The following is a 16,647-nucleotide window of genomic DNA, read 5'->3' on the forward strand; positions in this document are numbered from 1 at the left end:
ATTACAGTAAGATCTTTTTAGACCCACTTCCTAGAGTAATGAAAATAAAAACAATAATAAACAAAAGGGACCTAATTAAACTTAAAAGTTTTTGCACAGCAAAGGAAGCCATTAACAAGACAAAAAGACAACTGTAAGAATGGGAGAAAATATTTGCAAATGAAGCAGGTGACAAAGGATTAACCTCCAAATTATACAAACAGCTCATGCAGCTCAATATGAGAAAAACAAACAACCCAATCAAAAAATGGGCAGAAGAGGGCTTCCCTGGTGGTGCAGTGGTTGAGAGTCTGCCTGCCAATGCAGGGGACACGGGTTTGAGCCCTGGTCTGGGAAGATCCCACATGCCGTGGAGCAACTGGGCCCATGAGCCACAATTACTGAGCCTGTGCGTCTGGAGCCTGTGCTCTGCAACAAGAGAGGCCGCGATAGTGAGAGGCCCGCGCACCGCGATGAGGAGTGGCCCCCGCTTGCCGCAACTAGAGAAAGCCCTCGCACAGAAACGAAGACCCAACACAGCCATAAATAAATAAATCAATTAAAAAAAAAATGGGCAGAAGACCTAAATAGACATTTCTCCAAAGAAGACACACAGATGGCCAACAAACACATGAAACAATGCTCAACATCACTAATTATTAGAGAAATGCAAATCAAAACTACAATGAGGTATCACCTCACACTGGTCAGAATGGCCATCATCAAAAAATCTACAAACAATAAATGCTGGAGAGGGTGTGGAGAAAAGGGAACCCTCTTGCACTGTTGGGAATGTAAACTGATACAGCCACTATGGAGAACAGTATAGAGGTTCCTTAAAAAACTATATATAGAACTATCATATGACCCAGCAACCATAATTGAAAAAGACACATGCACCCCAATGTTCATTGCAGCACTATTACAATAGCCAGGATATGGAAGCAACCTAAATGTCCATCAACAGAAGAATGGATAAAGAAGATGTGGTACATATATACAATGGAATATTACTCAGCCATAAAAAGGAACAAAACTGGGTCATTTGTAGAGAAGTGGATGGACCTAGAGACTGTCATAAAGAGTGAAGTAACTCAGAAAGAGGAAAACAAATATCGTATATTAATGCATATATGTGGAGTCCAGAAAAATGGAACAGACGATCTTATTTGCATAGCAAAAATAGAGACAAAGATGTAGAGAACAAACTAATGGATACCAAGAGTGAAAGGAGGGAGGTGGGATGAATTGGGAGATTAGGATTGACATATATACACTATCAATATCATGTATAAAATAGATAACTAATGAGAACCTACTGTATATAGCTCAGGGAACTCTACTCAATGCTCTGTGGTGATCTAAATGGGAAGGAAATCCAAGAAAGAAGGGATATATGTATACGTATAACTGATTCACTTTGCTGTACAGCAGAAACTAACACAACGTTGTAGAGAACTATACTCCACTAAAGATTAATTTTAAAAATAAAAATGTTTTCCTAAAACCCATCAGGGAATTCGGGCTTTTTAAGCATTACCTGTCCTGAACTCCTTGCTTGGCATCCTGTAATAAATGCTGCACTTTCCCTCACCACAACCTGGTGTCATTAGTTTGGCTTTATTGTGTACCGGCAACCAGACACAAGTTTTGTTTGGTAATATCTTCATTCATAAATTTTCAGCATTCTTGAAAATAATATAAGCATTAATGGCTATGAATCTCCCTCTAGGTACCTCTTTAGATACATCCCACAAATTTCAATATGTAGCACAGTATTTACTCACTTCTAAATATTTTTAATATTTTAATTGTAATTTTATTTTTTTACATGAGTTAAAAAAATTTTTTTTTCCTTTTAGATCCAGGATTTGAACCCAGGTTTTTCTGAGTCTAGAACCCAGCTCATAATCATTACAATATTCTTTTGCATTCTGGTTTGTTATTAATCAATGAATAGTGATCAAACTCTTTAACATGGTGTACAAGGACCTCTGCAAGATCTGGTCCCTACCACCTCTTCTCTAGACTCATTTGACACCATACTACTCTAATTAATGTGTTTTGGCCGCAAAACCTTTCTTTCATTTCCCTGAACCTGCCATGCCTTTTCATACTTACCAGTCTAAAATGTATGCTCTGGCGTTGCTCCTCTAAATAACAAATAAAGTCTGTTCTTCAGATTTTACCTTAGTCATTACTTCCACAAAAAAACTGAGTCAATTACCTCTAATATAAGCTCATAAACCTAAATAATTCTTCATAATAGTAGTTAGAATGTAAGAACCATGAGGATAGGGAATATTTCTATATTTGCTTACAAGTGTATTTACCCTCAGCACATGAAATAATTTTGCAATAAATACCTAATTTAGAAATAAATGAAGAGGGACTTCCCTGGTGGTGCAGTGGTTAAGAATCCACCTGCCAATGCAGGTGACATGGGTTCGAGCCCTGGTCCAGGAAGATCCCACATGCTGCGGAGCAACTAAGCCCGTGTGCCACAAATACTGCGCTGTGCTCTAGAGCCTGAGAGCCACAACTACTGAGCCCACGTGCCACAACTACTGAAGCCTGCACGCCCGGAGCTCGTGCTTCGCAACAAGAGAAGCTACTGCAGTGAGAAGCCCGTGCACTGCAACGAAGAGTAGCCCCTGCTCGCTGCAAGTGGAGAAAGACAGTGCGCAGCAACGAAGACCCAACACAGCCAAAAATAAATAAATAAATAAATAAATTTATTTTAAAAATAAAATAAAGAAATAAATGAACAAACTCCTGCTATACAACAAGTGCTACAGTAGGTTCCAGTTCGAGAAAGGTGAAAAACTGTTGCTATCTCTGGGAACTCACTGTGCCATGTCCTTGCCTACACAATCTCTTGAGGGTGGAAACTGTATCTTTCTCTTTATCATCTCCTCAAATTCCAGAATATAATTTTGTGGAAAATAAGTGTTTAATGTTGCTGACTAATGCTACTAGAACTTGCTGGAACAGAAGGGCTTATCTGAAATAAAGCCTTTTCTCTGAGGCACATTTTTAACATGACCCTTCCTAAAGTGAATGGTTAAGATGTCTCAAATTGTCACTTTCTTACTATAGCGAAGGCAAAAGTCATTCTCGTTGTAGATATTTTAAAAGCCTCAGTAATTAAAACAGAAATAACAGATTGATAACAAAACAGACTGATGGGAAGAGAATATAAAAATATAAAAGAACACCCTAAGACCCAAAGATATTTAAGAATTTATTATATGATAAAGGTATCATTTCAAACAAGTAGGGAAATGATGATCAATTAATAGTGGTAAGACCATCACTTAAAAATTCAAAAAATTTAAATCTCTTAATTAAATTTTTTCCCCTTTCAAAAAAACCCCAAAACTTCACAAAAATCCAATGGGAATATAAATTATAGACACTACATATAAAACAAAAATGCTTACAAATCTGCAACCTTGATAAATAACTGGCAATAAACATAGCACTCACTCATACCTTATACAAGAATAAATTTCAGCTGATTTAAGACCTATATGTAAAAAAGTAATATGTAACCCTTTGAAGGAGAATAATTAAATTATGATATATTCCTGACATGCAATAAGGTAATTCTATATGTACTAAATGACAAGATCACCAAGATATATAAAGAGAAAAGTTGTTACAAAATTAAGTGTAATATGTATGTTACCACTTATATAAAATAACAGCTTTGCATATGCACGTATTTGTAAATGCATAAGAAAAGTATCAAAGGATACACAATATATTGTTAACAGTCTTACCCATGAAAATAGGATTTGATAAGAAATGAGATCATGTGAAGAGACTTTAACTCCTGAATCAGTAAACTTCTAGTTTCACTGATTTATTTATGACCATGTATTCTCAGGAAAAAATTTTAAATCCCATATATTCTCTATAAAAAAAGTATTTTTTCATAGACGTATGCATAGACAGCTACGAAAAACTTCTGTAAACAGAGGTGGTCCAGTGGTTAAGACTTTGTGCTTCCACGGCAGGGGACACGGGTTCCATCCCTGGTCAGGGAACTAAGATCCCATATGCCACATGGAGAGGCCAATAAATAAATAAATACATAAAATAAAAACCAAATATTCCTTCAGGGAAAGAATCTGGTTGGATATATAACAAAAGGATTAAATCGTCTTCTCGGGGGTGGGGGTGGAGGGTGATTTTTTACTTCTGCCCTACACCTTTTGGGGAAAAGTAAAAATATAAAAAAGAAACCATTAAAAAACAATCTAGGGGCTTCTCTGGTAGCGCAGTAATTAAGCATCTGCCTGCCAATGCAGGGGACACGGGTTCGAGCTCTGGTCCGGGAAGATCCCACAGGTCGCGGAGCAACTAAGCCCATGCACCACAATTACTGAGCCTGCGGTCTAGAGCCTGCGAACCACAAATACTGAAGCCCGAGCGCCTAGTGCCCGTGCTCTGCAACGAGAAGCCACCACAATGAGAAGCCGCGCACGGCAACAAAGAGTAGCCCCTGCTTGCTGCAACTAAAGAAAGCCCAAGCGCAGCAACAAAGACCCAACGCAGCCATAAATTAATTAATTAATTAAGAAAAAAATCTAACATGCAGAAAGACTTAAAAAATGTATTTGACGATAGGGATGAAAAGTTTTAGAGCACAAAGGAGATAAGATAGTGTGACAGTAAAAATAATTCCACTCATATTTATACACTGGATAAAACACACAATCTCTCTGGGTCTTGATTTCCTCATCTGTATAGTAAGGGCCTTGTGTTAGATTGTTACATTCCCCCTTGCTTCTTAATTATTTATAATTTTGGACAGCCATAAGTAAGAACACTTAGAACAGAAAAGAACAGGTCTTATATAGTAAAAGGTTGTTAGATTAAATGAACAATTCAGCTGCACAGATATGTTACATTTGTGCATAAGCTAGTTTCCTCTACTCAAAATGTTAAACAAGAAATTACCTTTTAGTATTTTCTTGTTCTTCTTCTTCTGGGAATGGCTTCTGCTTTTTCTTGGTCTGTTCTTCCAACAGCCAACTTTTCCTCTTCAATCCCTTTTTATGTTCTGAGTTCAGGTTTACACTCTGAACGACAGCTTCAATGACATCTGTAACTGTATCAGGGCCAAGGTGCAGTGCTGTTCCTTCTTCATCTTCATTTAATTCTGGGCCGACAAATTGGGCAGCTTGGAATGCTTGCATTGATACCACAGCCTGGAGGGGACATTTCCGAGGTCGACCTGGTCTGCGTTTCACAAAGTTATTCCCTGTCCTGGCCTGTCTTTGAAGTTTTTTGGCTTTTAAAATTTTATTGACGTGGTCTAGGTTTTTCTTGGTGGCCAAGATTTTGTCATAATTGCACATTTTCCGAGCTTGGCGCTGCATAGCTTCTACTACACTTCTCTTGATATGATGGGGGGAATGGCTGCTGGGCAACTTTTCAGAAAGGAGTGAGATGCTACTACTGCAAGAGTCACTGGGGACTGCAGGCACTAGAAGGCTGTCTGGTTTTCCCAGGGTTCGCTCCTTGCTGTGGCTATGGACTGGACTGGAGGAAGGTGGCATAGAAGCAGATGCAATCACAGCATCAATATTTTTCTCCAGGGGCTCTTGGTCCTCATGTTGTACCAACCGCTGCAGCAGACTATCCACAGAGTCATCCCCAGAAGAAACCAATCTTGGACTTCGAGACGGAACTCCGTTCACTAAATAAGACAACAAATCACACATGATAAAAACTGAACACAACTAGTTATTTAAATAACTTTACAAAGGATAAAAGACAAGGAATACCACTCTATTTTTCATAGCAAGATTAAATATCATAATATTGGGTTGGCCAAAAAAGTGCCTTCGGTTTTTAAGTAAAAATAAAAGACACATTTTTCATTTTCACCAAGAACTTTATTGAACAACGCATTCACCCTTTTGTTCCACTACCTTCTGCCATTTTTCAGGCAACTTCATAATTGCATCTTCCCAAAACTTTTTATCTTTTTGAGCAAAGAACTGTTCCAGGTGCCTTTTACAGTCTTCCAGGGAATAGAAATTTTTTCCATTAAGAGAATTTTGTAAAGACCTAAATAAATGGAAATCTGAAGGTGCAACGTCTGGTGAATATGGAGGATGAATCAGAACTTCCCAGACAAGCTGTAACAGTTTTTGCCTGGTCATCAGAGAAACATGCGGTCTTGCGTTATCCTGATGGAAGATTATGAGTTTTCTGCTGACTAATTCTGGATCATCAACTGCTGCTTTCAGTTGGTCTAACTGGGAGAAGTATTTGTTGGAATTACTCATTTTGTTTTCCAGAAGGAGTTCATAATAGAGGACTCCCTTTCAATCCCACCATATATACAACATCACCTTCTTTGGATGAAGACCGGCCTTAGATGTGGTTGTTGGTGGTTCATTTCGCTTGCCCCATGATCTCTTCCACTCCACATTATTGTTCAGTATCCACTTTTCATCGCCCGTCACAATTTGTTTTGAAAATGGAACATTTTCGTTATGTTCAGTAGAGATTAGCATGTGGAAATACGGTGAAGAAGGTTTTTTTTCGCTTAACTTATGTGGAACCCAAACATCGCAGCGATTCACATAACCAAGCTGATGCGAATGATTTTCAACACTTGATTTAGATTATTTTGAGTATGGCGGCTATCTCCCACATGGTATAATGTTGGCTGTTCTCAATTAATGTCTCGATTTGATCGCTATCAACTTCAGCTGGTCTACCCGACCGTGGAGCACCGTCCAGTGAGAAATCTCCAGCACGAAACTTCACAAACCATTTCTGACACGTTCGATCAGTCACAGCACCTTCTCCAACCACTGCACAAATCTTTTTTTGCATTTCGGTTGTGTTTTTACCTTTCTTGAAATAATAAAGCATAATATGCCAAAAATGTTGCTTTTTTCCTTCCATCTTCAATATTAAAATGGCTACACAAAAATTCACCAATTTCGATAAGTCTTTTTTTGTTTTTTTAAGAATTTATTTATTTATTTTTGGCTGTGTTGGGTCTTCGTTACTACACGCAGTCTTTCTCTAGTTGCGGCGAGAGGGGGCTACTCTTCGTTGAGGTGTGTGGGTTTCTTATCGCGGTGGCTTCTCTTGCTGTGGAGCACGGGCTTTAGGCACACAGGCTTCAGTAGTTGTGGCACACAGGCTCAGTAGTTGTGGCTTGCGGGCTCTAGAGCGCAGGCTCAGTAGTTGTGGCGCATGGGTTCAGTTGCTCCGTGGCATGTGGGATCTTCCCAGACTAGGGATTGAACCCATGTCCCCTGCATTGGCAGGTGGATTCTTAACTACTGCGCCACAAGGAGAAGTCCTGATAAGTCTTTTTTTTTAAATGTACGCTGATATGACAACTGTCACATACAATCTAACAAAATTGTTTTGAATGAAGTTAAAGACAACTAAAGTGCTACTAGAACCATCTTGCAGAAAAAACCGAACGAACCTTTTGGCCAGCCCAATACCATATGCATTTGTCTTTCACAGGCAAGTTGATAGTTTCCTGAATAAGGTACATTACAGTACCCACAATAAATTCAAAGTTGGCCCATGTTTCCCTAATAATATGTGGTGGGTCAAAAAAACAATTCTCACTCTCTGAGATGAGGAGCAGAAAGAATAGAGCTTACTTCTTTAAAAATGAAGGTCCAGTTAAGAGACTCAACAGCTAAATATTGAATAAAGAACTGAACTTTAAATACATATATTTCTAGTCCAGTGCTTTTTCTGATGTTTGAAGTGCAAAGGAATAAAAGTGAAATTCTCACCAGGGAAGCCCCGTTCAGTGGTTTTTTTGACAGATTTCTTAGGAATTTTTCTATAGATCATATCATCTGTAAACAGATATTTTTTTCTTCTTCCTTTCCTATCTGTATGCCTTTTATTTCTAAAAATAAGGTTTTTAAAAAAATTAAAAATGGATGTTAGATTGTGGCAAATGTTTTCTCTTTACCTAGTTAGATGATTATGATTTTCTCACTTACTGTTAATTTCGTAAAATACATTAATTGATTTTCTAATGTTAATCCAACCTTGCATTCCTGAAATAAACCCATGTAGTCATGGTATGCTATATATTCAACATACTGGACTCTATCTGATAATATTTTGTACCGTTTGCATTCATGCTTACTAGTGTGGTTTTCTGGTAACGTGTTGCCTGGTTTCAGAATCAGGGTAATGCTGGCCTCATAAAATGAGTTGGGAAAATGCTCCTACTTTCTGGAATAGTTTTTATATACTTAGTATTATTTTTTCCTTATTCATGATTGAAGCTATTTGGGCTTTGAGTTTTCATTGTAGAATGGTTTTAAACTGCAAGTTCAATTTCTTAAATAGATGTAGGGCTCTTTAGGCTATTCTTGAGTTTTAGTAGCTGGTGTTTTTCAAAGAATGTGCTCTTTTTTATCAAATTTATTGGCATAAAACTGTTCATTATGCTCCCTTATTGTCCTGTTATGGTATGTAGCAATTGCACTGATATCCTCTCTTTCATTCTTGATACTGCTAATTCAATTTCTTTTTTCTTAATCCTTTCAGCTACAGTTCTCCTTTTTAAAAATTTTTTTTCAATAAACCAGTATAAGCTTTCATTGATTTCTCTATGTTTTCTGTTTATTTTTGCTCTTAAATTTATCATTTTTCTTCCATCTAATTTGGGTTTCATTTGTTCTACTGTCTTTAGCTTCCTAAAGGTGAGAGTTTGGGCTTAGACCTTTTTTGTTTAATAACGTAACTTTGTAAAGCTAAAAACACAGACTTAGCTATACCCCATAAAATTTTTATGTGTTTTCATTTTTATTCAATTTAAAAGATTTTCTAATTTTGTCTGTGATTTCCTCTTTGACTTATGGGCTATTTAGAAGCCCAAAAGTTGTTAACTTTTCACTTATTTGGGGAATGTCAAGATATCTTCTGTTACTGAATTCTAATTCAATTCCATTGTGTTCTTAAAATATATTCTGTATGATTTCAAACTTTTAAAGTTTATTAAGATGTTTTATGGTCCAGAATATGATGCTATCTTGATATAATTCCACATGAACTTCAAAAGAATATAAGAAAAGGGTGTTTTATATTTATTTACTGAAAATTTCTGGAACTCTTCATTCCTTTGGTAGAGCCATGTTTCCATCTACTATGATCTTTCTGTTTGAAGAACATTTCTACTACTGTAAACCTGCTGGCAACAAATTCTTTAAACTTGTTTTTCTGATAATATTTATTTTGCCTTCATTTCTGAAGGGTATTTCACTGGTTATGGAATATTAAATTGATAGGTTTTTTTTCCCCTTCCAGCATTTTAAAGACATCATTTTTATTGTTTTCTGTCTTACAACATCTCTGACAATCCATCTGCTGTGATTCGTTCCACTGTTTCTCTGTATACTATGTGTTTTCTTGTCTCTTTGCTTTTGCTGGTTAATTTTAAGATTTTCTCTTAACCACTGGTTTTAAGAAATTTGATAATGATGTCCCTTGATTTCTGTATGTTTGTGTATCCTGCTTGGGATTTGTAGGACTTCATGGATCTATGGGTTGATAACTTTCATTAAGTGTGAAAAAGTTCTGAGGATTATTTCTTCAAATATTTTTTATTCCTCCTTATAAGGCTCAGAGCCTATGTATGTTGGCCCTGCTGATACTGTACCACAGGTCACTGAAATTCCATTCATTTTATATCAGTCTTTCTCCCCACCTCTACAACTCATTTTAGATAGATTTTATTAGTATTTCTGCAAGTTCAAAGATCTTTTCTTCTGTAGTGTCTAATCTGCTGTTATCCCATTCAGTGAAATTTTCATTTCAGATATTTATCACCTAAAGAAGTTAACATTAGATTTTAAAAATATCTTCCATTTTTACTATTCGCTATATTCATGTTTTCCTTTAAATTCTCAAAGATAGCTGTTTTAATGTACTTGTCTGTTAATTCCATCACATGTTATTTTTGTGGCAGTTCCCACTGACTGATTTTTATTCCACTAAGTCATATTTTCTTGCTTCTTGGCATGTCTATTAATTTTTGATTGGATGCTGGACACTGTAATGATACACTGTTAAAAAGGAAGACAGCAAAATCTGAGCATTTAACATGTTAAGTTGGAGAAATTGTTCATACATAGTTTCTGGTTGATTTATTTGCCTTTCAATTGCAAAATAAAGGCTGCCATTCCTGGGCTGCTGGAGTAAATGAGAAGGCTAGGTCAACCAAGATGGAGGATACACTGATCAAGAAAAGCTTAGCTTTATACTGAACAGAAATTAAGCTTGCCTTTGGCTCTGCAAGGCAACTGGGGGCACGACCAACCTACAACAAATTTTAATTAATTTTTTTCTTTGTCTCACAGGCAATATAAATCTGCATGAGAGACAGAAGGTGAGTATGAGCTTGTGTTCAGAAACTTTTTTCTGCTCCACCCAAAGCTAAAACTGAAACAAGGATCTAGCTTCTGTGATAGATTTGTTTCTATTTGCTCTTACACTGGTAACACCATTAAGGAGTTACACATTTATACAGGGAAATCTGATGTGAACTTCTGTCTGCTGGAGTTCTAGGCTTTGTCCTTTGTCTCTTATACCTGGATGTGTTCCAATAACCAGGCTCTATACCACCAGGACTCAAGCAGATGTCAAGTAGCTCTAATGCTCTTTATTTGTGTTGAATCAAGCTTTCTGAAAGTCTCTGGTTTTCTATTTATGTATTTCAAAGTTCAGTAAATGTTTTAAGAAATGTTTTCCACATTTTATCTAGTATTTTTAGTTCTTGGTACTGAGAAGTTTGTTTCCTCTGCACATCTAATCTACCACACTGCTGGAAATAAAGAGGTCTAATCTATTCCAATGCTACCTAAATTCTAACAGTCCCCTTTCCTCATCTCAAGCCTCCAAATTGCTCTAATTTTACCTCTGCCTGCAAACTGTTTTAAAAAATCTTTTCCCCGGGACTTCCCTGGTGGTGCAGTGGTTAAGAATCCGCCTGCCAATGCAGGGGACACGGGTTTGAGCCCTGGTCCGAGAAGATCCCACATGCTGTGGAGCAACTAAGCCTGTGAGCCACAACTACTGAAGCCTGCATGCCTAGAGCCCGTGCTCCGCAAGAAGAGAAGCCACCACAATGAGAAGCCCGTGCTCCACAACAAAGAATAGCCCCTGCTTGCCACAACTAGAGAAAGCCCGCGTGCAGCAATGAAGACTCAATGCAGCCAAAAAAAACAAAAACCACTTTTCCCCAATCATTTCACACTTTCTGTCCAAATCTTTCTTGACCTCTTTATGACGTCTGACATTAAGAGACTTCTATGACATGTACTCTTTACTTTTTTTATTAAAAAACTATTTAAAAATTTTATGTCATTCACTGACATCTTTTCATCCACTTCCCTCTCAAATCTAATATATCTTAAATCTCCAACTCTGTCATCTTTTCAAATTACACTTTCTCCCTGGGCAACCTCATTCACTGTCAAATTCAAGTTTATCTACATACTGCTAGATCTGTACCTCTACCATAGGTGTCATAAACTATAAACCACACCTATCTAACATCTCTACCTCAATAGCCCAAAGACAGCTCAAATTTTATATATCCAAACCTGAAGCCATTATCTACTGTCTTCATGCATTTCTCTTGCCACAGTCCATTCTCCATATTGTAATGTTTTGCATTTTTCTAAAATGCCTATGTGGCAGACTATATTATTATTCATAAATATTTGCTGCTCCTCCCTTGATAGGATTATACTTCCCATACTTCCTTGACATAAGACTTAACCATGTGACTTGCTCTGGCATTGAAATGTGAGAAGTAACATATGTTACTTCTGGGCAGAAATTTTAAGAGCTAGTTAGTGCTTTACTGTGGCCTTTTACTCTCTTTCGTAAGACAAGCAACATTCCAGATAGATAGAGGCTGCTCCATCAGACAGGATACTAGAGGGAAGACAACATGGAGCAGACCCGTCATGGTCATATAGCATGAATAAAAAATAAGCCTTTGTTGTTTTCAGTCACTGAAATTTTGGGATCTTTTTTAGCACTGCAAAATCTAGCCTATTCTCATTGATACAATATATGAAATAATTTTCATCTTCCCTGTTCAAAATCCTTCAATAGCTCCCAACTGCATCTACAATAAAGTTTCAATTCCCTCAAATAAAAAAATACACCATATCTGATATAGTCCATTATTACTTTTACAACTTCATGTCCTTGTCCCACTTGTCTACTCAAATTATAGTAGTATATATGTCACATTTTCAGTATGTCAGTGGTTAGTGCTTGAGTTCCCCTGTGTGTCATAACATTTTGGATACTGGCCTGTTATAGAATTTAACACACTTTTTAATTGGTGAATATGTCCAAATCCTTGAGGACAGGAACCTTATCTTATTCATATTTGTATCCCCAGCGCTCTGTATATACAGTAACCCTAAATAAATAGTTTACTAAAGTAAAACATTTTGGTGATTTTCTTCATAGATATGTCTCTTATTGAAATCTCATTCATTTTTTTCGGGGGTTGGCAAACTTCTTCTATAAGAAGAGAGATAGTAAATATTTTAGGCTTTTGAGGACACACACAATTTCTCACATATAATTTTTTCTTTCCCTTTAAAAAAACAGAAACAAAAAACAACCCTTTAAAAATGTAAAATCAATTCTTAGCTTGAAGGCTGCACAAAAAAGAGGCCTTGGACAACATTAGTCCACAGGCTATGGTTTGCTGAACCCTGGTGTAGGCTGACACCATCAAAATTAGTCAGTCATTGTTAAAGAGTTTAAGTCTCCCCAAAGTAGTGTAAAGACAAAGTACTATGAGAGACAAAACTACCATTGCTGTTTGAATTTCACTGTACCTTTGGCACAATGGTACTAATAAAAAGCTTCAAATATGGTGAAGATAATCATCAAATAAAAATTAAACAAATTTACCATATTGATACAATTTGACAGTGAGCCCTTGTACTGATGAAGAAATTAAATTTTCTGACCGTAAGTCATAAGTGATCTCCTAATTAAAACCACATGGACAGAAAGCTAAGAAATGATATGTGACTGCTTGCTAAAACTTTCAAAGGCTTCTAAGTGTTATCAATAAGGCTCTACATGACTGGTCCCTACCTGCCCTTCCAGCCTCATAGTCAGTCACTGACTTTACTCCAACCACACTGGCTCTTTTATTTAATTTCTTGAACTCACTATTCTCCCCTTTACATATATTACTCCCACTATTGGGAATGAAAACTACCACTCCCCATTTCTCCTGGTAATACTGATAAATTAAAAATGATTTCCTACTCTCCAATCCCTGGTAAAGGCAGAAGATATATATCATTATTATCATTATTATTATTTTTTTTGGTAAACACACATACTATCAGTAAAAACAAAACTGAGAGTACAACCTAAATCTAAGTATAAAGTATACAGATATGTTATACTTTATGAAGAGGTTATATTATATTTAAAATATGTAAACATTACAAATTTTAAAAGTTGATTAGAAATAAATATTAATAGAGGTTCTTACAACCTCAAATTGTTTTACATATCTCAAAGATTTGTAAATGCTATTGGAAACTATCACTTTACTAAATAATTTTATATATATATCTAAGTCTTTATTAAATAGCTCTAATCTACACTCCCCTATTACACTACACACCCCATTACCTCAATTCGACTTTCAAAATCTGTATTTTTGTGTGTGCCTACCCTTGTACCTATTCATTCTGAATTATCCCTTCTGAACTATATCAAAATCACTATACCTCTACAAACTTTCAGTTATAGGATAAATTAAGTACTAGGGATGTAAGTACAACATGATAAGTAAAATTAACACTGCTGTATATTATATATTAAAGTTGTTAAGAGAGTAAATCCTAAGAGTTCTCATCACAAGGAAAAAAATGTTTTTCTTTTTCTTTTATTTTATATCTATATGAGATGATGGATGTTCAGTAAACTTATTGTGGTAATCATTTCATGATATAAGTAAGTCAAATCATTATGTTGTACACCTTATACAGTGCTGTATGTCAATTATATCTCAATAAAACTGGAAGAAAAAAAATCACTATACCTCATGGAGTATGCTTAACTGGACATGAAAGGGGTAAAAGGTGAACACTATTTTATTGTTTCAATATACATTATTATTCTCACATCGCAGGACCACTTTTGTTTGTTTTTTCTAAATATTATACTGCAAGCTAATGAATCGTAATCTACAGTGTAAAGCTATTATAAGGGAGTTCCCTGGTGGTCTAGAGGTTAGGATTTGGCGTTTTCACTGCCGTGGCCCAGGTTTAATCCCTAGTCGGGGAACTGAGATCTCGCAAGCCATGCGGCACGGCCAAAGAAAAAAATCTATTTTAAGTCTGTTGTTCACAAGTAACAGTTGGGAAATTATCTTCAAAGTCTGTTAAAACAAATAGCACTTGCCTGTCGAAGAAGTACTCTCAGATGAAGACCTCTTTCGCGTAGGGCTACAGTTTGTGCTCTCTGATGGTCGCTGGGAAGACTTATCTGAAGTTGGCTGGGAACCTGGAGAGACAGGAAAAGACAGAAATCATAGGAAAATCCAAGTCTAAAAATAAAGTTAAACCATTCTGTGTTAGAACTGTAATATTTTAGTTGTTGCCACTGCCATTCTCTGAAATAATATGACTTTCAAGCTGGCAATAAGAGGACATTAAGCGAAGGACAAATGACACTAGATGTTGCGGACAGAATTCCACAGGTCTCATATACATAATTTCTCCTGTTACGTTAATAGAGGAAAAACTAGTTTTAGTGGAAGAATGAAAAAAATATATGATTTAGTTTTTATGTATTACACTATGAAACATATTATTAAGATATTTATTGATAAAAATTACTAGCAATAATCTAATCAAATCGGTTCTTGATTATTGACTCAAATTCATCATATAAACTGACAAAACCTACAATGCAATTAATTAGGAACAACTGATGTGAGAAAAGCAGGTCCAACCTGCGCATTTTATTTAACAGAATCAAAGATGAAAATTAAAAGAGTTGAACCTTAAATCCACACATTCCATATAATCCAGAAAACACTCTGAAAGAATTTGTTATTAATTTATACATGGAATAGAATAAGCCTCCTTTAACGCTTACTTAAAGTTCCTTGGTTGTATACATAGAAGTTCATGAAGACAAAGAAACTCCATTTCCTTAAAAAAAAAAAAAAGTCTCATACTCTTACCAAAACCCAAAATAAATGCAGCATAATTTAACACAACTCTTATTCAAGAGAAAAGTATGTCGTTCAGGAAAGACTATTTCCTGAATAAAATATACTTGGCTCTGATATTAAGACTCCTTATACCCTAAAAAGCCAGCTGTTGAGAATACATAATGAATGTCAACCTGTTTGTCAAAAAACTAGTAGCACTCTGAAATGTTCACTCTTAACTTGAAAAAAATTACAAATAAAAAGCCTTACATATAAACTGGAGGCCCAAAAGGTACCATAAATCAAATACTTGAAGATGAGATTTTTTAAAGTTCTGCCTCTAAATGAGAGTTAACTCCTTAATGAACGGACTAACTGACTGAAGGACAACTTGGGGACAGAAGAACTCAATGGAGCTAAGTTTCTAATATTTCCCTTAATAGTAAACCATGAGCTTTGTTTTAATCACGCAGTATCTTAAATCACATCACTGTAAATACTCTTTCAGCAGGCTCTTTTAGCGTTGATCAGGTGAGATGTAAGACTATGTGTTGCCATTCAAGAGTAACAAATTAGATTTTGGGGAAATTGATGTGATAGTACCTCCTACTTTGAAAACACAGGGATGACTACAGTAAGATATAATTAAGAAGCAAGACTGTTTATTGTTGAATCTTAAGAACAGATACAAAAGGGATTTTAAAAACCAACAGTACAATAAATCCCCCTAGAGTGTGGTTCAGATAAGATTTCCATTAAAGAGCTAAATACCACAATAAAATAGCTAAGAAGTAAAAGCCCAGGCATCAGTGAAGACATAACTTTAAGTATTAATACTGAAAAATTCATATACTGAACAGATAAATATTTCCTACTCAGACACACAGCCAAGACAGAAGACAACAGTGGCCAAGAAGCTTGAGACATCATTGAACTCTCTTTATCATTACTCTCCTGACGAATGGACAAACAATCTTAGATTAAGAACTAGGGAAAGAAGGGGTTGGAGAGCACTTTTTATAAAGTCTTCTCTCTCAGCCATAAACTAACATTTATTGACTACAGTTTATATGTTTGGCACTATGCTAGACAATGTGGAGGTGGGGGAGGGAGAGACATTAAAAACAGTATAATAGTTTCTGCCCTCAAGGAGCTTATTTAGGGTCTTGTATGTTATCATGTATTACACTTCAGGTGGCATTTGTGCCATCCATTCTTGAGCTCCGTCTTCAGTTTCTAGGCTATTTGGCAACGTTTCCCAAATTTCTTGGTCATCTTCAAGAAAGTCTTGATGAAGGCTTCAACTATACCTTTGATCATCAGGATATCCTGAGAATCACCCTGCCTGGCCTCACCCACCTCAGGGTAAAAGAGGGTACAGGCACTTTCTTCAAAGCTCCTTCTTTTGGTGGCATCTGGAGCTGCAGAGGAGGCAG

At 36.2% G+C, this 16,647-nt stretch overlaps 1 protein-coding gene across 6 annotated transcripts in view; it reads right to left on the reverse strand.

The window, feature by feature from the left end:
- ASH1L (ASH1 like histone lysine methyltransferase) overlaps window positions 1-16,647 on the reverse strand; it is a 220,109-nt gene that overhangs the window by 125,090 nt on the left and 78,372 nt on the right. For all 6 annotated transcript variants that reach the window (XM_057540077.1, XM_057540074.1, XM_057540065.1 and 3 more), the window contains 2 exons: window positions 14,455-14,556; window positions 4,948-5,689 (listed from right to left, as the gene is read on the reverse strand). In XM_057540077.1, coding sequence (XP_057396060.1) covers window positions 4,948-5,689; window positions 14,455-14,556 — 844 coding nt within the window. The remainder of the gene's footprint in view (window positions 1-4,947; window positions 5,690-14,454; window positions 14,557-16,647) is intronic.

This window comes from Balaenoptera acutorostrata, chromosome 1 (genome assembly GCF_949987535.1).
Source record: "Balaenoptera acutorostrata chromosome 1, mBalAcu1.1, whole genome shotgun sequence".
In the NCBI taxonomy this organism is placed as follows: domain Eukaryota; kingdom Metazoa; phylum Chordata; class Mammalia; order Artiodactyla; family Balaenopteridae; genus Balaenoptera; species Balaenoptera acutorostrata.